At 47.1% G+C, this 20,573-nt stretch overlaps 1 protein-coding gene across 1 annotated transcript in view; it reads left to right on the top strand.

The window, feature by feature from the left end:
* Positions 1–9,785: 9,785 nt before the first annotated feature.
* The window catches only part of TIMP3 (TIMP metallopeptidase inhibitor 3), a 59,237-nt gene continuing 48,449 nt past the window's right edge, over positions 9,786–20,573 (top strand). Inside the window, exon 1 of the mRNA XM_031938643.1 lies at positions 9,786–10,170. Within this exon, the coding sequence (XP_031794503.1) occupies positions 10,050–10,170 (121 nt within the window). The 5' untranslated portion in view covers positions 9,786–10,049. The remainder of the gene's footprint in view (positions 10,171–20,573) is intronic.

Genomic DNA, 20,573 nt, shown 5'->3' with positions numbered 1-20,573 from the left:
AGAAAAAAGGGATTGCATAAAAATTTCCCAGTAGGCCCACAGAATTTTCCTGAAGAAAAACCTGTTAACAAACTAAAAACAAGAAAATAAGTGTCGGCTGATGTTGGACCCACCCAGTGGCCAGCAATATTAAGCTCCAGTGTCAATGGGCAGGTCCTGCTCTCAGCCTAGGAGATAGCTGGGGCAAGAGCTGTCTTGCACATTTTTGGTTTAATTTATAAGAGCTTTGAAATTGGCTCCATATGGAAGAGAAAAAAGGTGTTTACTCCCTGCCGATTCCCAGGTACGGAGAAAATCCAGGAGGTCAGAGGCTGGGAGAAGGCCCGTCTCTCTCTGTTCCTCATTACGGAGCATAAGAAGGAGACCAGCCACCAGGTTTAGGTGCTGCTAGGGCCCCCTTCCAGGAGCACATGCCCCAGTGTGGACCAAGGCTGCCTGTTATTTGGAGAAGGCTATTTTTAATAATAATTACTTTCAGATGGCTGTGGGTTTAGGGAGGGAGTGAGGGCTGGGGCTTGTAGAGGGGAGTGTTGACAATTCTCTTTCACACTGTCTTCCCGATACCTTATTTTCTCTCTGCCCCCCAATCCACTCACCCCCAAAAATAATTTCCAAGGGATTAAGCTGGCTAGTTTTGGAGTAGTAAATGAGGGGCATCTTTGCTCTCCCCCTGCTTTTCATCTCTCAATCCTCTGCCTCTTCCCCATCTTAGACTAATAATCCACCAGCTAGAAGTCACGGTGGCCAAAATCCAGTCGGCTCCAAGGAGGAACCTGGCCATCTTCCTGTCAGGGAGGGGAAGGGACAGCTAGAATTGGCTGGGGAGCCATCATCTCTGCTAGGGGTTAAGAACCATGGCCAACTCCTCCACCAGGGAGGGACGCCCTGCCTCGGCTTCCCCAGGAGACCATCCAGGGAGAATGGGCTGGTTCTGAGGCGATGGAGGGTTCTCTAGCTGCACAGTGCCCCCTAGCACTGGATGCTGGGATTGGACTTGGGAAGTCCTCAGGACACTAGACACCTGCTGATGGGACAGAGCCTTTGGAGCTCTGGGAAACAGGAGTTTCCAGGTGGGGCTGAGGATTGAGAGCAGGAGGAGGGTGGGTAGAGCCAAGGGCTGCAGGCAGGCAGGTGAGCTGTGTCTAACTCTTTGTGACCTCTCCCTACAGGTGAGATTTGGCTCATATCCTATCTAAAAGGTGTTTTACTCAGGACAAGCCATAACCTCCCTTGGCCTCCATAAAATAAAGTTAATAATAGCTCCTGCTGCCTAAGGTTGTTGCGAAGGCCAAGAGATAAGGTACTCGGTAAATGAGAGTGATTATTATTATCTTCTATATATGTATGGCAATTTTTTCTTTTTTATTTTGTATTGATTACAATATTATTACATTTTACACATTACCTTTATCACAATATTATTGCCTTTTTTAAAAATCTGAGTTTCAATTTCTCTCCTTCCATCCCTCCTCTCCGCATCCACTGAGGAGGCAAGCAATATGATATCAATTATACATGTGGAGCCATGCAAAACATATTTCCATATTAACTATGTTATAAAAAAATAAAAAGCAAGAAACACAAAGAAAGTTTTTTTTTAAAGTATGCTTCAATCTGCATTTAGAGTTCCTCTGTTCTCTCTTTGGGGGTGGGTAGCATTTTGCATCAAGGCTCCTTTGGAATTGTCTTGGATCATTGCATTGATTAGAGTAGCTAAATCTTTTGCAGAATAAGATTTTTTAATCTCTTTTTTTAATTAAGGCTTTTTATTTTTAAAATAGGTACATGGCTAATTTTCAACATTCACCCCTACAAAACCCTGTGTTCTAATTTTTTCCCCTCTCTTCTCCCCATCCCTTCCCCCAGTCGGCCAGTGATCCAATATATGTTAAACATGTTCCATTCTTCTATATGTATTTCCACAGTTATCCTGCTGCACGAGAAAAGTTGGATCAAAAAGGGGGGGGGGGAAATGAGGAAGAAAATAAAATGCAAGCAAACTATAACAAAAAGAGTGAAAATATTATGTTGCGATCCATACTCAGTTCCCACAGTCCTCTCTCTGGGTATAGATGGCTCTCTCCCTCACAAGAACATTGGAACTGGTCTGAATCATCTCATTGTTGACGAGAGCCACATCCATCAGAACTGATCATCATATAGTCTTATGATCTCCTAGTTCTGCTCATTTCACTCAGCATCAGTTCATGCTAGTCTCTCCAGGCCTTTCTAAAATCCTCCTGCTGATCATTTCTTATAGAACAATAATACAGAATAAAATTTTTAAATGTACAAAACACCTAAGAGCTGGATTAGAGTAACTAAGTCTTTTGCAAAATAAGGTTTTTAAAAGTACACAACACATAAGAGCTGGAATGACGTTCTCAAAATATTTTTAAATTCCCCATCCTATGAAGAACCCCTGATCTAAGCCTACTCCATTAATTAATGGATGAGGAAACAGAACCAGAGAGAGATGTCTTGCCCAGTGATACCCAGACAATTGGTGACAGAAACTAGGATTTGAACTCAGATCTCAGATCTGCGACCACACAATTATTTTTCATGTTCCTCATCTGTGTGCATGCCGTTTCCTTCTTTCCCTACTAAAAGTTGCTCGAATTTAATTCCCAATTCTCTTTCTTTGAGAAGAAAACCTATCATTTACCTCCTTCAGTAGATATGTTTTTCCTGAGAGAACATTTTTTTTAAAAAAAAGAGCTATTCAATAAACTTTTGTAAATGCCTACAATAAGAAGAAAAAATAGACAAGAGATAAGTATTTTCGGAAGATGTAGAACGGCATCCCTCTGTGAGCTTCAAAGGACAAAAATGTTCAGTCAGGGGTCGCTTGTGTGGTCTTCTCTGAAGGCTGGGCACTCTGTGTTCAAACAGCAAGACCGACGGGCCTTCTGCTTTTGTTTGTACCCTCCTCCCTTAACATAATATTTAGCATGCAGTAGGCGCCTAATAAATGTTTACTGACTTATTTCTAGAGTCTCAAATTGCAGGATCAGTGAGTGTCTGGGTCCCGTAAGCTGTCTCCTATAGACATAGAAGAAAGAATTTAGTTTAAATGTCTGGGAGAATTGTGACCAAAGACAATGTTGGGGGGATGGAGCCAGGTGATTATTTTCTCTGGTGATGTTTTCGTGGCACTGGGATCAGCCAGGGATGTTTCCAGCACAGGAGAATGGACACTATCTCCCAAGTGCCCATAAACATGTCATTGTCCAGCTGTCAATGAAGCTATCTCTCCCTTCCCCTACTTAGGGGCAGGACCCCACTGTGTGTCTCCTAAAGCGATTGTTTACTTGTATGTTCCTCAACATAGGCTGGAGGCTGGAGCTTGCTGATGGATGAGGGGGCTCAGACTTGATCTGCTTGACCCCAGAGGGCAGAATCCATTGGAGGCAGCTCCTCTTGGAGAGGGGTAGATTTCAGGTAGATTGAAAGGAAAACAAACAAACTTAAAAAAAAACACACAAACAATGAGACCCACCTAAAAGTGAAATGAACTGCCTCGGGAGGTTGCTGGAAGCCAGTGAGTAGAGATCTGAAGGCTACTTGTCAGGAATGGTGTAGATTAAGGAACTCATTCAAATCCTGGAGATTGTAACAGTTGGCTTGCATCCAGCTCCAATTTGTTGAGATTCTGTAACTCCTGTTACAAGTTCCTGTAACTCCTGAGAAGACTCTTTCAGTCTTCCATGAACTCAATTGAATAACCATTTATTAAGCTCCTACTGTGTTCAAGGTCCTGGGGATGCAAAGACAAAACAGTCCCTTTGCTCAAGGTATTTGCATTTGTAGAATCATGAATTTAAGCTGGGAAAGGACTTTCCAAGCAATCTGTCTCGACCTCTTCCATTTCACAGGTATTTTATAATAATTTACCTTTATATAGTTTGGTAAGATGGTTCATATATTTTCTCATTTGAGTTTCCCAACAAATTCTGTGAAGCAGGCAATATTTTTAATCGCTGTTTTACAAATGAGGAAACTGAGGCTGCAAGAGGTTAAGGAAATTGTCTAGAGTGCCACAGCTAGTACATGTTTAAAGGGGGTTGTGAACCTGGTTCTTTAGTATTGTAGATATTATAGATAACTTTCTAGTTGAGAAGTTTGAATTCTTGAGAACTTTTCCCTCTCTCTGTGTCTCTGCCTTCTCTCTCTCTCTCTCTCTCTCTCTCTCTCTCTCTCTCTGTCTGTCTCTCTTTTCTGTTTCTATCTCTCTTTTCTGACTCTGGGTGTGTATTTGTCTCTGTCTCTCTCTGCCTCCCTCTCTCTTTTTATCTCTCCTTCTCTTTGTCACTGTCTCTGTTCTGTATCTCCTTTCTCCTCTGTCTCTGTCTCCCTCCCTCTCTGTCTCTCTCCCTCCCTTTCTGTCTCTCTCTCCTTCTCCCTCTCTGTCTCTCCCATCCTCCCTCCCTCCCTCTCCCTTCTTCCCTCCTTCCTTTCCTCCCTTTCTCTTCACCCCCTCTCCTCCTCCCTCTCCCCTTAGGTCACAAAGAGAACAAAAATAACAGGAAATACATTTTCATTACCTTTTAGTGGCAAAGCAATCAGATTACACCCCAGATTGCATAATTAAGAGGTGGCCTTAAATCGGAGGCTTTCTTTCAGGAACCCCACTACTTAAATTACAGCCCTGAAGTTATCTCCAGCAGAAATCACCTGCCTGAGACTTATCTTCCAAGCCAGGTTGTTCCTTGGAAAAACTGTCAAGTTTTCATTTTGTCTTCTGGGCAAGATTGTCAGATAAAGAAGAAAGGAATAAATGGGAAGGGGGTGACAAATCACTTAAGAGATTTGCACTAAGTGGATTAGCCTTTAAAACCTTGCAAATTCTGCTGTGACCTCAAATGTAGAAAGATCAGCCTCCCACAATCTTGGGCCATTCATCCAAGTATTGATTTGGTTCATTCGACAAGCATTTCCTCAGAGCCTGAGCAACTTTGTACGTGGTTGCAACCTTCCCCCCTTAGCCTGGGAATTCCTTAAGGGCAGAGACTATCTTTTGCCCTCCCCCCTTTTTGTAGCCCCACAACTTTGCATAGTGCCTGGTATATAGTAGGTGCTATATAAGTGCTTATTTTCTACCTCAAAAAATTGCTATGAGAATCAAATAAAGTGTTTCTAAAGCGCTTTGCAAACCTGAAAGCTCATATAAATGCTTGCTATTGTTATTATTGAAGAAACAAGGAAGGAAAAATGCAAATCTAATTTGCTGTCTGATAATACATGTCATGTTCCACGCCAATGGTAATCCACCCCTGTAAAGAAGGGAAAGAGATACATTTTCCCTCCTATTTCTTCTTCATGGCTGAGCTTTGTTAAGCATTTATTGGACTGCTGCTGTATACAAAAACATCTATTAAAGACCTTCTGCTCGGATTCTTCTTGACACGAAGGTGATCGTGGGTTTTTTAAAAAGTCAATAGCCAGCGGAACACAAGCTCTGAAAAGGTTTATCGTGGCTCTGAGTGGTCGAGGCCCAGTAACAGGTACTATGTCTGTTGTCTGAGGTGCTCGTTAAAAACCATTTACTAGGATGGACAGGGGTCAGATCTGCTTCCAGACAGGGAATGCACACATCTGCAGGAAGCTCTGGTTTCAGGAATGAGAGTGACTGGCATTTATATTAATATCTGGGCTATTATTCTTCAAGGACTTATAGCACTTTTTATAACTGTGAGGAAGCTTATTTTCCAAACCCTGCCTTTTTTTATAGATGAAGAAATAAATGCTTATTGATGTTTTATTCATGAAGAGCTGGGTGGTATAGTAGAGAGTAGGTGGTGGGATTTGAATCCGTGTCTGGGCTGACTCTTAATCCATCTGCTTCTGTAATACTGAAACATATCACACACATACGTGTGTATCTGTACCATTCAGTACATACAACTGTATTCATCCACACACATCTGTATATACAACTGTATGCATCCACACACACATGTATGTACAACTGTATGCATCTGTGCACATATGTATGTACAACTGTATTCATCCACGCACATATGTATGTACAACTGTATGCATCCGCGCATATATGTATGTACAACTGTATGCATCCACGCGCATATGTATGTACAACTGTATGCATCTGCACGCATATGTATGTACAACTCTATGCATCCGCACGCATATGTATGTATAACTGTATGCATTTGCACACATATGTATATACAACTGTATGCCTTCACATACACATTCATATACATGTGTATATACTGACACATACATATACAAGTGTGTATATGTGTAAATATACTTAAAAATAAATATATATATATATATATATATATATATATATATATAGTTTAATTGTCTGACTTTTCATGACCATTTGGGGTTTTTTTGACAAAGATACTGGGGTGATTTGCCATTTTTTTCTCCAGGCAAACAGGGTTAAGTGTCTTAAGTCTAACAGAAATCTAAGGGCCTCTTTCAACTCAAAATGATGTCTTTCTGATTCCACTCTATTCTATTCATTGCGCCACCTAGCTGCCCCATACATATATACACACATACACACAAGTATATGCATGTTCACATAAATACATGGATGGGCTCTGCAGTATGTGTATATATGTGTGCATTTGTACATATGTATATACATACATATGCTTATATATATATACACACATATGGCTAGAACATTGTTTGGAGTTCTATGGGAAACACAAAATTCACAACTGCCCTAATTCCTCTCTTCAAAGTGTTTTCAATTTCTTTGGGGAAAGAAAAATATATGAACTCACCAGAGAATAATTAGGTGATAAACTCTGCTATGGAAGGCAAATTAACTGGATTCTAGCTGGAGTTAAGCTAAACTTTGGATAAGAAGCAACTTTGGAGGAAGAGGAAGAACAAATAAAAATTACTCCGGAAACATACTTATTCTCCCTCCCTCCATTAAAAGTAAATAAATTAGCACCAGCCCTGAAGTCAGGAGGACCTGAGTTCAAATCTGAATTCAGGCACTTGACACTTCCTAGCTGTGTGACCCTGGGCAAGTCACTTAACCCCAATTGCCTCTGGGGGAAATAAATAAATAAATAAATCAGGAATGAAAAGAGGATCCCAAAAATGAACAGAAATTGATTTTTTGAAATTTTCTGGGTTTTTTTTCCTCAAGATTTCACACTTCTGGGATGGAGAGATGGAGAGGTCATAGATTTGGAGCTGGAAGGGACCTTAGAAGCTGAGCAACCCCTTTATTTTGCAGAGAAGGATACAGAAGCTCAAAGAGATTAAATGATTTCCTCAAATCACTAAGCTATCAGGAATCGAACCCAAGGCCTTTGACTCCAAATATGACATACTTTCCAGTGTACCATACTTCTTTTCTAATGATATTAATGATGATGATGATAATATTTTTTTCAGTCTATCAAGTAGCATTGATTAAATAACTACCATATGCAGGGACTCAGTTTTGTCTCCGTTTCCTCATCTGTAGAAAGAGCTAGAGAAGGAAATGGAAAATCACTCTAAGATTTTTGTCAAGAAAAGACAAAATGGGACCACAGAGAGTCCCCCCAAATTTTTTGGGGGGGATAGTAATGCTCTACTGTCTTATTTAAATAAACGTCTTTGTTTTGAACTAAATGTGTCTTTTGGCTGACTACTGAAATGCAGCATATCAGTGAGGGCTCATGAGCTCCCATAGATTTAGGAGTACAGACCTACAGAGTCTCTAGAACATGGGGTAACCATGACCTAGAGAATCCACCTGAAAGTTGGGGGTAGCCTAAAGGGACACTGCGTACAGATAAGCAAAGTGAGTCCCAGGGAGATGAGATGATTTTTTTCAAGGTCACACAGATGAATAATTCAGGAATAGGACAAAAAAAAGTTTTTTTTGAAGATTTTTTTTCCCTTTGAAGGGAGGAAGGAAGGGTATGAAGGAATCATTTCTCTAGTAATTTCTTCATCCAGAAGAAGTTTGTGTCATTTCCCAAAGGAGCAAGGGAATGGAAAGATACAGACCTTCCCCATCCTAATCAGATGCTGAACCTCTAGTTTTTCCTCATTAGCTGGGACCAGCTGATCTATCTTCCATCCTGAATGGAGCTTGGCTGGTTCACTCGGTGTAAGGTCTATGTGAAACCAGATTTGGGTTCACAGAGTGTCAGAGTTAGAAGGGATGCTATAAGATCAGCTCAATCCTCTCATTTTTCAAATAAGGCAACTGTGACCCGCAGAAATAATGCACTAAAGAACATAGTATTAGAGCCTGTCAAGTGATTCCAATTCCAGGTCTCCTGTCATTTGCCGGTGACTGTAATGATGAATTAAATTCTCTTTTAATTCTTCAACAAGAGAGGAAGACCTGGGTCTAGTTTGACGAGGTTCTCTACCCTGTTTTTGAGTTATTTTCCCCGTTTAAAATCTATTTCCCCTAAAACGCAGAACTGGACCCAGGAGTGAATGTTGAAGCAAATCCTTGTTCCATGTATGATGTTGGGTAAGTCAATCACTAATCCTGGACTGCAAATCACAAGAGTGGGCCTGGGTGGTCTTTAAGATCTCTTCCAGACGCCCATCTATGAAGTCTCTCACGCCCAGAAATCGTTCCTCCTTGGTCGTGACACCAAATGTTTCCTTCATCCTAAAAGGAAGCGTCTCCTCCTGCTTCCTCAATCCAAGGTCGCTTTGTGCTTGCTTGGTTTGTACTTTGCCTGAACGTGCGTACGTTCGCCGTCACCAAGGACTTGACCAAAGCTTGGCTGATTGATGAGATCTGAGCTGACGGCAAACCGGGAGTGGGCACGCCAGCTAGTGCCTCCGTTTCCTCTTTTGTAAAAGGTGGGCCCTTTCCTTCTGGGAACCTAGCATCTCTGCGAGCATCTTTGGGGTCTGGTTGTGTGTCTGCGTATCATTAAAAAAGGCGAGCGGGGGGGGGGGGGGGGCAGGGTTTGATTTCACAAACACATGATTTTTTGTCTCTGTGACGCAGAGGCCGCTAGGTAGTAGATGCTAGGTAGATGCTTGTCGCTTGAGTAGCCTTTAAGTAACTGAAGTTTGCAAAAGCCATCACAGACTTTCGGCGGCGCCGTGCTTGGAAATAGGCGCTGTTGCTGTCGCTAATTTTCCTTTCGCCGTTTTCCTTCCTGTCCGAGTCTCCCTGACCCCACTGGGGGCTCTCTGAAGCGCTTTGCCGTTGCCTTCCCGACCCCCCCCCCCCTTCCGCAGACGAGGGGAGCCGAGCTCCGGGAGACGGACGCAAGCGTCCGAGGCGGGATCTGAACTCGGCTCTTCCCGACTCCGCACCCTGAGGGCGCACTCGCCGTCCCAGGCTGAGGCGGGAGCTTGTTTTGGAGGGGGGGGGGGGGTGAGAAATCAGCGGGCAACTCGGTTTCCTGCTCTTTAAACTGAGGGAGGGTCCCTTCCGGCTCGGGGCTAGGGTCCGGTCCTGGCCGTAAGGCGGAGGTTCCCGAGCGCCCCTCCCGCTCCCCTGCGGGGCCGCCGCAGGTGAGGGCCCGGCCGCGCCCCCGGAGAAGGCGGGGACGGCAGCCGCTTCTCGCGCTCCCCGGGGGCCGCCGGGGGCGGCGGAGGGGGGGCCCGGCGCGGGAGGGAGAGCGGGGCTCGCTCGGGCCCCCGCCGGCAGCCAGCGCGCTCCCGCACTCCCTAAAAGGCTCGGAAGCGTCCCCGGGGCCCCGCCCCCTCTCCCGCGGGGGGGCGATGAGGTAATGCGGCGCGCCGATTGGTCGGGGGGGGCGGGCCTCGGGCCGCCGGAGGGGGGCTCGCGGAGCCTGGCGGGCTATATAAGGCGGAGGCCGGGCCGGCGGCCCCGGAGCCTCGGGACGGACGCGGCGGGAGTCTCAGCCCAGAGAGCCCCGGCGCTCGCTCGTTCTCCCGCTCGCTCTCCCCCCGGCCCGCTCTCCCCCCGGCCCGGCCCGCGGCCCCGCAGCGTGGGGAGAAGTTTGCGAGCAACTTGGCGGCAGAAGGGAAGGCGGGAGCGTCCGCAGCAGCAGCCGCCGCAGGGGCAGCCCCAGCCCGCGCCCCGGCCGCAGCCCGTTGGGAACCCGGCGGCAGCGATGAGCCCGTGGCTCGGTCTCGTGGTGCTTCTCTGCAGCTGGAGCCTGAGGGACCTGGGGGCGGACGCGTGCACTTGTTCCCCGAGCCACCCTCAGGACGCCTTCTGCAACTCGGACATCGGTGAGTGCTCCCCCTGCGGGCGGGCTCCCAGCCTCCGCCGCGGCCCGGGCCGGGGGGGGGGGGGGGCGGGGCCGAGGGGGGGGGGCGCCGCTCTCCCTCAGAGCGCGGGGGACGGAGAGCGGGGCGGGAGGGAGCGCGGGGGCGGGCCCCGAGCGCTGGCACTTGCGGCCCCCCTCCCGGGCCCCGCTGCCGCCTGGGAAGTGCCCCCCGCGGGGAGACGGGGAGAGTTCCCCAAACTTCGAGCGGCGGGAGCGCGGGGCCGGGGGGGGGGGACCCCGCTTCCGGGGGGAGGGCCGCGTCCCGGCGCTCTGCAGCGGGCGGACTTCGGGAGTCACCGGCCGCTGGGGAATCGCGAAAGTCTCCGGCAGCGTCACGGTGGGCGGGGCGCAGAAGGGGGCGTGGCCACCCGAGCCTCAGTTTCCCCATCTAGCAAGTGGGGAGATGAATACTACTACTACTACTAATAATCCCCCATCGCGGCCCCTGGCTTCCAAGCGCTTCGAGGGCCAAATGGCGTGAGTGCCCCCCCCAACCCCCTTATAAGTGCCGTCGGAAACCGGGTTATTGTACTGTCTGTGGCCCAGCGGGCCGGGCTCCCGCGGGGTTAAAGGTCCTGGCTAAGGGCATCTCGCCAAGGGGTCCCGAGCCCGAGAAGCCGCAGCCCGGGGCCTCGCCCGACCCCTTCTCTCCCGGCCTCGCTTCCGAAGAGAGGGGCTGTGCGGCTGGAGGGAGCGGGGGAGAGAGACTCCCGGTGCGCTTCCTGCCCGGAGCCGGCGTGGCGGGGGGCGGCCCACGAGTGGGCTGGTCCCGGCTCTGGCAGAGCGGCCGCCGGCATCATGGGGCCCCAGACTGACGCTCCCCGGCGCCAAGGGTAAGCAGGCTCGCGGCTCTGTGTGACCTTAGGCGGGTCTGCGCGCCCCTTGCCTCCGTTTCTCCCTCTGTAAAATGGAGGGAGTTGGATCCGATGGCCTCTGCAGCCTTTATTTTTTTTTCAGCTTTAAATCCAGGTTCTTGTGATCGGATAGAATGTCAATTCCCTGTGAGTGGGGAGTGAATTTTTATTTATTTTGTATTTCCAGGACTGTCTTTATTAAATTCTTGCTAGATCGGAGGCAGAGGCGTTCTAGGGGGCCATTTAGCTCTACCTATTCATTTTACAGGTGGGGAAACTGAGGCAAGGGGCTTGTTCCAGGGTTCTAGCGGAGGCAGGATTTGTACTCTGGTCTCCAGGTACCAGATCATTCGTCAGATCCTTTTTGGCAGGGAAATCAAACCACCAGGGACTCTCTTCCTTCCTCCTAGCTTCCAGAGGAATCGGCGCCACTCCCAAGACCTCTTAACATAAGAGGAGATTGTGTGTGTGTGTGTGTGTACGTGGGGAGGTGCCCGTGGTTTGTAAAATGGAGAGAAGCCCAACTGATGTTAGTGAGGAAGAAATTAGGGAATTAGGCTTCCCGAATCCCTTAGGGGCTAAAAATGGGGAGTTTGCTTGCTTATTTATTTATTTGTTTCTTTTATTTATTTTAATTTAAAAAAGAATGTTTCCCGCCCCCAATCCTTTGCTTCTGGACTTTTGAAAGACCCCGGGAGGTCCGGCCGAGGAGAAACGGAGGCCAGTATACGGGAGAGATCGCAAAGGGGCAGTTTGGGTTCCAGTGGGAAGCCCTGGGTCTGGCCTCAAGCAGCAGGTGGATCTAGCTTCCCATGGGAGTTTCTTCGGCCCTCGGCTACCTCCACCGCTCCGCGGGGGCTTCTGGGAAACTCTTTAACCGTGGTTTGAATGGCAACGATAAACCACTCCCTGGAAGGAAGCTTAAACTCCCCAGTGACTATCGGTAGAGTTGGCCCTTTATGCAAAGGGGGACCCTGGGACATCCTAAGAGCCATGAGGGGATTTGCAGAGACTTTCTTTATCTCGTTTGATCTTTCCGTTGATACAATAGAAGCTCTTGTTGTCATAGGATGATGGCCTGAGAGTGGGGACCGGCGTCCCAGACCCTTTTCCAGCCGACAAACTCCCTTTCCCCCTCCCCCAGTGACTTGCTAGAGGCAGGATTAGAAATCGGGCCTTTGGACCCCACTCTATCTCCTTCCCCCTGATTTATATGAACCGCACTGGAGGCTCAGGAGGGAGAGTCTGTTCCAGAGCCACACGGGCACTAATGGCAAGGAGCAGGGTTTAACCCAGGGGCCTGGCGCCAAACGGGACAGCACCAGGATGCTCTGGAGATTCTTGGAGATAAGAGGATCCATCCAATCACGGGCTTACGGGGCTTCAGGAGCGATCCAGGATCCTGGGATCCGAGAGATCTCGCACAGCTAGAGACGTGCCCCCCCCAGACAGACAGACGGACACCCAGATCCCCCCCAGACACGCATACACACCCACCGACTCCCCCCCACATATGGGTACACACACATATTTCTTGGGAGCAGAACTCGCACCCAAGCCTTGTGACCTAAACCTCCCGCCATCATCATCGCTCTCCACTGTCTCCATCCATCTAATCCGCCGCCTCCGTGTTTCAGCTAACAGTGGCCAAGGGGAAAACTCCCCCCCTCCCAAAGGCGCCGCCCCTCGGGTCCCGGTGCCGAAGCCGTCCCCCGGCCGCAGTCCCTGCAGCGCTTCTCCCGGGGTTCATCTCTTCGCACTCTTGGGGAGCACTAGCGGGGTGGGGGGCGGCTCAAACGTCTGGCTGCGGGGCGCGGGACCCCCACTTCTCTGCTTCCTCCGAGGCTTCCTCACATCTCTCACCAGTGCCCCCTCCCCCCCGCTTGGCGGGCTCCGGCCGCTTATCCCTCGGGGCAGGGGCTGGGCCGCTCTCCCTTGGAGGGTTCGGGAAGCCCCCTCAGAGCCCCCTCGGAGCCCCTCCCCCGGCCGGGCGACGCTCGGGGCCGCAGGTGAGGCTCCCGCAGCCAGCTTGGCAGGGAAGGGACGGGGAGATGGAAACTTCTGGGGGAGCAGGAGTTAAAAGGCGTTTCTATGGCAACTCCGGGCCCTGGACCCAGAGCGCAGTGTTTGGGAGAAGAATAAACTACATGCCGGGTTATAAAACACCCCGCGGAAAGAAAGGGCTGGGCGGCAGCCAGGGGAGGGGGGCTCCCGGTCCCTCCCCTCCGCTTCCCAGTCATCTCCTCCGAGTCTTGGAGGAAGGGCCTGGGTGGGGACTGGGGAGGGGGGCAGCAGGTGAGGCTCGGGAAGGACGGAGCCAGCCCAGCAGGCCAGATCCTGCCGGAGCAACTCGTGGCCTGGCGTGGGGAGAAAATGACCCAAGAAGGGAGGCCGGGCTGCAGCTTCCTCTCTGTCTCGGTCTCTTTCTTATCTCTCTCTCTCTCTAGTCTCTCTCTTCTCTCTCTCCTCTCTCCTCTTTCCTCTCTCTCTTCTCTCTCTCTCCATCTCTCTCTCTCTCTCTCTCTCTCTCCCTGTCTCTTGTCTGTCTGTCTGTCTCTCTCTCCATCTCTCTCCATCTCTCTCCATCTCTCTCTCCATCTCTCTCTCCATCTCTCTCTCCATCTCTCTCTCCATCTCTCTCTCCATCTCTCTCCATCTCTCTCTCTCTCCCTGTCTCTCTCTCTCTCTCTCTCTCTCTCTCTCTCTCTCTCTCTCTCTCTACTCTTCTTGTCTGTCTCTGTCTCTGTCTCTCTCTCTCTCCCTGTCTTGTCTGTCTCTCTCTCTCTCTCTCTCTCTCTCTCTCTCTCTCTCTCTCTCTCTCTTCTCTCTTCTCTCTCTCTTTCCCTCTCTTGTCTCTCTCTCTCTCTCCCTCTCTTCTCTCTCTCTCTCTCCCTCTCTTGTCTCTCTCTCTCTCTCCCTCTCTTGTCTCTCTCTCTCTCTCCCTCTCTTGTCTCTCTCTCTCTCTCTCTCTTCCTGTCTGTCTCTCTTGTGTTATATGTGGTAGCCTATTGTATGTGACAAAATATGTGAGTAAGGACCCAGTTTCAGAAATTCAGAAGGTAGACAGAGACATACTGAACCCTCATTCCTCAGTGAGGAGGAGGATGGACATTCACTGCCCCGTAAGAGGACCCTTAGCTGTCTGGACAGCAGTGCATCTAGCATGGGCACCACTGATGGTAGTTCTTTCAAAGGAACCATGTCGAGGTAACCAAGTTCCCTTTGTGAGCACATGGACATGAGCACGAAATACACCCTCTGCCCAGAAGACCCACTTTGGGACGGATCCCTCTAGGAGAGCAGGAAGGGATTGTAGGCCAGTTGGTGATCTGTGTCAATGGAGGCAGTTTCCCAGCTGGGAGTTCTGAAATCCCAGGTCTCACCTGAAACAGAAAACAAAGAACCCGCCCACTTTTCACAGCTCTGCTGGGCAGATGTCGATCCTAATCTCCCATTTGCTCCAAGTAAGGGGCAGAGCCAGGATTCACACCAGCACTTATGCCTCCCAAGCCTGGTGCTTTTGACTATAGGGTGTCTGCAAAATCAATACCGATAATAATAGCTACCATTTATAGAGTCGGGAAGACTCATCTTCCCGAATTCAGATGCTGACTAGCTGTGTGACCCTCGGCAAGTCGCTTGATCCTGTTTGCCTCAATTTCCCCATCTGTAAAATTAATCGGAAAAGGAAATGGCAAATCACTCCAGTATCTCTGTCCAGAAAACCCTACACGGGGTCACAGAGTCAGACTTGACTGAAATATTCCTGAATTTGAGTCTTCCTGACTCCAAGCCTAACATTCTATCCATTGTGTACCTCCAGTGTCAGTGACAAAAATGAGATTTAAGCTCTCTCCTTTTCATTTGCATGGCTGCCTGGGGAGTCGGCAGAATCATTTAGTGAATCGGAGCACTTTGTTTTATAGATGAGGAAACTCGGGAAAGAGAAGTCCTAGGCTGCGATACCGTGCTCCTCGTGGGCAGGATACAGGGCACGTGCCCTTTGCCAAATTCTAGGGAACATAAAGCTAGAGTGACCGTGGAAAGTGGCTGGGACGGGGATTTTTTTGTTTTTGGCTTTTCAGAAACATCAGGAACTGTTGTGCTCAGCTGCTGATTGATGCATTCATTTAAAAGAAAAATAGGAGAGAGAAATCTAGCATCCCTGCCTGACTAGCTCCTCCCCAAAGCAAGTACTCTCTCCCGGTCTGAGACAGCTGTTGACATCCTTGTCTGCATGTGACACAAGGAAGGTCTCCTTCCTTCCTCTCCCTGGCTTTCATTTGGTCCCACACATTAAAAAGCATTTACTGTGTGTGTGTGTGTGTGTCATAGTATTCAGAACTAGTGGCATAAATATAAATTATGGATGGTCTTTGCCATCAAAGAACTTAAGTTTAATTGGGCTTATTTTCAGTTATTCATGATTCTTTGTCCATAATAATCATAGCTAGCATTTCCGTAGCTTTCTGAGACAAAGCATGGTACGCTGGCTATTTCTTCTCTCATGGCAAATCAAATATTATGAAGAATCCCATTTTACAGATCATAAAACAGGTGAAAGTGGTTAAGTGATTTGAGGAGTGTGGGAAGAGTCTATCCCATGCAATTTCAACTTGGGTCTTCTTGAAGGGAGTTTTGAATGCAGAATCCTGCACTCTAACTGCAAGGACGTCTGTCTTCTCCAAGGTGTCAGGGGTTCCTCGCTTAGTATTGTCCTTTCCCACCCACCCGTACCCCAGGCATAGAATGGGGGGGGGGCTTCATGAACTTGGGTTAAAACAAATTTTGAATCTATTTCAATAAAATTGGTTTCCTTGTGTAGTCCTGAGTTTTATTGTCTACATTTAATATAATTCTTCTAAGAAGAGATGCTATAGGCTTAGCACAATTTAGCAAACAAAATATATATTTATTTCTATAACCAACTTTTTTATGCTTAATAAGTCTCTTTTCTAGGATGTGGAACTTTGAGGACTCCAGAGGTGGGGGAACCTGGCCTGTCTGGCCTAATCAATCAACAATCCTTTATTAAGGATAATGGAAAAAAAAACAAACATATATATATATATATATATATATATATAGAGAGAGAGAGAGAGAGAGAGAGAGAGAGAGAGAGAGAGAGAGAACGAACACGAACGAACACACTCCCTCAAGGAGGTTCCATTCTTCTGTGAGAGACAAAACTCATAAATTCAACAAACATAAAATATACCCTATGTAAATGGAAGGTTCCCACAAGGTTACCTGTTCTCCTCAGTTATTTAAATTCCCCAGGCAGCTAGAGGGCGCCATAGTGCACAGATTGCTGGGCCAGGTGACGGGAAAACTCATTTTCCAAGTTCAAATCCGGCCTCAGACACTTATTAACTGTGTGACCCTGGGCAAGCCACTTGATCCTGTGTGCCTCAGTTTCCTCTTCTGTAAAATGGACTGGAGAAGGAAATGGCAAACCCCTGCAGTATCTCTGCAAAGAGCATCCCAAATGGGGTCGCAGAAAGTTGGACACGGAAGAAAAATAACAGCAACAACTAGATTTCCCCCTTCTTTCTCAAGTGATAAAGAAGTTTGCAAATATGGGGTATTAAGAAGGGAGAAGCAAAAAACAGTCCTCCTGCCCCATTTTCCCTCCAAAAATTTGGCCCTCGATCTCAAGGAGTTTACATCCTGATGTAAGAGTACAAGTTGCAGAAAAGGGTTTCTATTTAATGCATCCCAGTTATAGGTTTGTTTCTATTTACTTTGGGTAGAGACCTGACGGAGAATCATTGGGAGGAACTCTTGACAATTGGTTTGTTGACACTTGGGGGGGAAAGTCCTCTCCTGATAAATTATGCCCTATCTAATAAGCTGTGGATGGGGCCTTTATTGTATTTTGGTTTGTTTGATTTGGGAGTTTCCAATGAACAAAAGGAACGGGCCACCATGTTTGAGAAAACAAACAGGGGCCATCCCACTTGGCCTTCAGGGGCAGCTGTAAGGAAGCATAGTTTCCTGCAGTGGAGCCTCCTTTGAGCTTTCCCTCATCTAACTGGTTTCTGTGGACAATCCATCATGGGGCTAGGAGAGCCTTCTCTCTGGCTCCTTTACTTCTGGTCTTTCTTTCCCTGCCTTTGTTAATGATGATTTAATAATGGCATCTAAACATTAGTTAGGGAAGGTGATTAATTGGGAAGAAAGAGAGGTTAAATTTTAGACTCTCTTAGAATGGCAGAAATGTCCTTTATTATTAAAGAAACCTGTCCTAAAAGGGGGGAGGTGATATTTTATATTTTTGTAGATATATACATATATGTGTATATATTTTTGTAGTATGTATATATTTTTGTATATGTATATATCTACAAAAATATAAAATAATATATATATATTTTTTATTTTCTCTGATAGAATGGAAGCTCCTTGAGGGTAAGATTTTTTTTCCTTTTGTATTTGTATTCCCATACATAATGGATGTTTGTGGATTTTATTAAGGTATGTCTTAATCCCTTGCTAAGGATGATGGGACAGGGAGAGGGGGGAAAGTAGGATCCTAGCTTAAGTACCAGTTGATTTAGGCAGTCCCTGAGGCTCCTTCCAACTCTGTTATTGTTTTCTAGTCCTTTCAATCTTGACTGACTCTTTGTGAGCCCATTTGGGGTTTTCTTGGCAAGATCACTAGAACAGCTTGCTGGTTCCTTCTCCAGCCCATTTTACAGATGAGAAACTGAGGCAAACAGGGTTAAGTGCCTTGCTCAGGATCACACAGCTAGTAAGTGTTTGAGGGTGGATTTGAATTCAGGAAGATGAGCCTTTCTGATTTCAATCCCAGTGCTCCATCCACTTTACCACCTAGCTTCCCTTCCGTCCCTCCAATTCTGAGTCCATTATAATTATGTCTCCTAAAGGGAAAACATTCATTAGGTGATTTTAAAAGAAGAATTGGTCATATTCCTTTGTGGTTTTTATCTCTTATAGTACCAGAACAGGAGCTCACTTTCTCCATTACCAATAGATATTTTATTAAATTCTGTGTATATATCTGTAACTAACTTGTGGCTTTTTCTCAATGTATTGTTCTGAAGAGAGAGTAACCAGGCCCTCTCTCTTCTAACAGTGGCTTAATTAGCTTAGGAGGAACTAAAGATTAGTTAGTGTTTGGGCCTTCTTCAAATTCCCTTCCCCCCCTTTTCTTTCCTTAGTAAAATATCCTCCACTTGACTACTCCCCCTCCCCAAGCTCCCTTCCCCAAAGCTGCCCATAATCTGAGTCAGATGGCTTTCTCTCCTATCCGGTTTATGCTTGGAGAGACTGCACCAGATCCCTCTCAGGAAATGACTGTGTAGAGAGGCCCCCGTGCCAGTAGAGGCCCAGATGTGCAGGACCAGATGTTGTTAGCCCCGAGTTCCTTCTTTCTCTCATTCCTTCTGCCTCCCAGCTCCTGTGCATGTAAAGACCTCTGTTCTCTTCTCCTCTGCTCTCAAGTCTTACCCTATTGAAGGGGAGTGAGAATAGGGAGGGGGAGAGACACATAAACAGAGAGGAAAAAGAGAAAGGAAAAAAAAAAGAAAGGAGGGAGAGAGAGGAAAAAGGAGAAAGAAGAAAGAGAGAGGGGAAAAAGAAAGAGAGGGAGAAGAAAAAGAGAGCCAGAGACAGAGGGGGGTGATTCCCTTTACTGACGTTTTGAAAACTGCATTCATGGACAAATTCCCTATCATGAAAAGTGACTTCTGTATGTAGCAGGGAATGTTCTTTAGGGAAGGGAGGGGCAACTATGTTTACCAGTCTCTGAAGGAGACTTCTGAAAGACTCAGAGCAGAAAGGCACCTCTTGGATCGCCCCATTACCTCATGAAAATACTGGCCTACAGTGAGAAGCTCACTTCATTTGGGTTTGCATGTCCTGGGAAGACCTCCAGGGGCTCTTTGCTTTGCTTCCTGCAAAACCATGTTGCCTATAGAAGGGATAGAGAGGGGTGTGTGTGTGTGTGTGTGTATGTGTGTGTGTGTGTGTTTGCGTGTGTGTGTGTGAGAGAGAGAGAGAGAGAGAGATGAGAGAGAGAGAGAGAGAGACAGAGACAGAGACAGAGACAGACGGGGGAGAGGTAAGAAAGAAGAGAAGAAAGGGAGAGATTTTTTTGGGAGTATGTAGGAGTGTCAAAAATCAGAACATCATAGATTCAGGACTGGGAGTATAGAGATCACTTTATTTCCTGGCTCCACCATTTTCCAGATGATGAAACTGAGACCCAGTGAGACTTTTAGCTTTAATAACTGAAAAACAGCAGAAATTTTGGGAACACCCTATAGAAATCTGCATAGAGGGTCTCAAGGTGTTCACCATCCCCCAAAAAACTGGCTTGCATGATCAATGGGATGTAAGGGAAAGTGCCCTAGATTTGGAAGCATGGGATCATTGATTCTTCAATTTCCTCCTCTATAAAGTGACCAGGCTAATGGGCAAAAGATTTTGTGGGAAATGGTGTTTATTTGTTTTCAGGGCATAGAGAATGAAGCTCCCACTTGATTTTTCTGTTATTTGTTTTGCTGTTCTGTCTCGATTAAATGCTTTACTATCTCTCTGGAGGGAAGGAGACTGGATGATCTCCCATAATCTCTTTCAATTCTAAACCACTTCTCTGGCAAAGATAATTAAATAACTCTGAATGCCAAATTATCTTTTGCTTTCCACTTTGAAAAGATCCTTTTGATTCTCATGGCATTTTACCTGTAGGTGTGGTAGAGAATAGGAAGAGAATTAGGCAGGTTTTGTTATTCTCCTTTTGGGAAAGAGGAAATTTATAGACTTAAGTTATTAGAGGAAAAAGCCTTTGAAATTATCTTGTCTTGCTGATGGGGAAATTGAGGTTCTGAGAGGGGGAAAGTTTGACTTTTTCAAAATCTTTTACATTATTTATAACGGAGCTGAGAGCTGGAACTCTGTTCTCTTAGCAGGTGATTTTCCCAACGTATCCGGTCCCCGGTTTCCCTTCTATTAAGGGAGTATATTTGAGAAGTAAAATGGGGAGGGGATTAATTATCAAGGTGGCAGAGGAAGAAGGTGGTCTCTTGCTTTACTTCTCAAATATAAGAGAATACTCAGTAGTAAAGGGAGAGAGACCTGGGCAGGTGGTACTATGGGGGGAAAAAAATCAAAGGAAACGGTGTTCAAATCTCCCCTTGGATATGAATAAAAGTCATCTAACTTTACATTACTTAACTTTTAGGGGCTCGTTGATTCTAGTGCAGATTTCAAGAATAATAGAGCCAGGATTAAAATGAACATGGATGGGGATCAAGAGACTGTTTCCTTCTAGCTCTAAGATTGCCTTCGGCTCCATCTATGATTCCTTGGTGACTGGGATGAATGACCTTGAGGATGACTTACTAGCAGCCTCAGCCTTTTTGATGGATGTCCAATTAGACCCGATTGCCCAACTGTGGCATTTGCGGGCCAGATTGGACACTTGGGGCCTTCCTAGGCCCATCACCCCCTGGCTTTTGTCGGGGCTGGTCTCTGAGAGCTGAAG

The sequence above is a fragment of the Sarcophilus harrisii genome, chromosome 5 (assembly GCF_902635505.1).
Source record: "Sarcophilus harrisii chromosome 5, mSarHar1.11, whole genome shotgun sequence".
Lineage (NCBI taxonomy): Eukaryota > Metazoa > Chordata > Mammalia > Dasyuromorphia > Dasyuridae > Sarcophilus > Sarcophilus harrisii.
The sequence above is the reverse complement of the archived record's forward strand: the minus strand, read 5'-3'. Positions and strand labels throughout refer to the sequence as shown.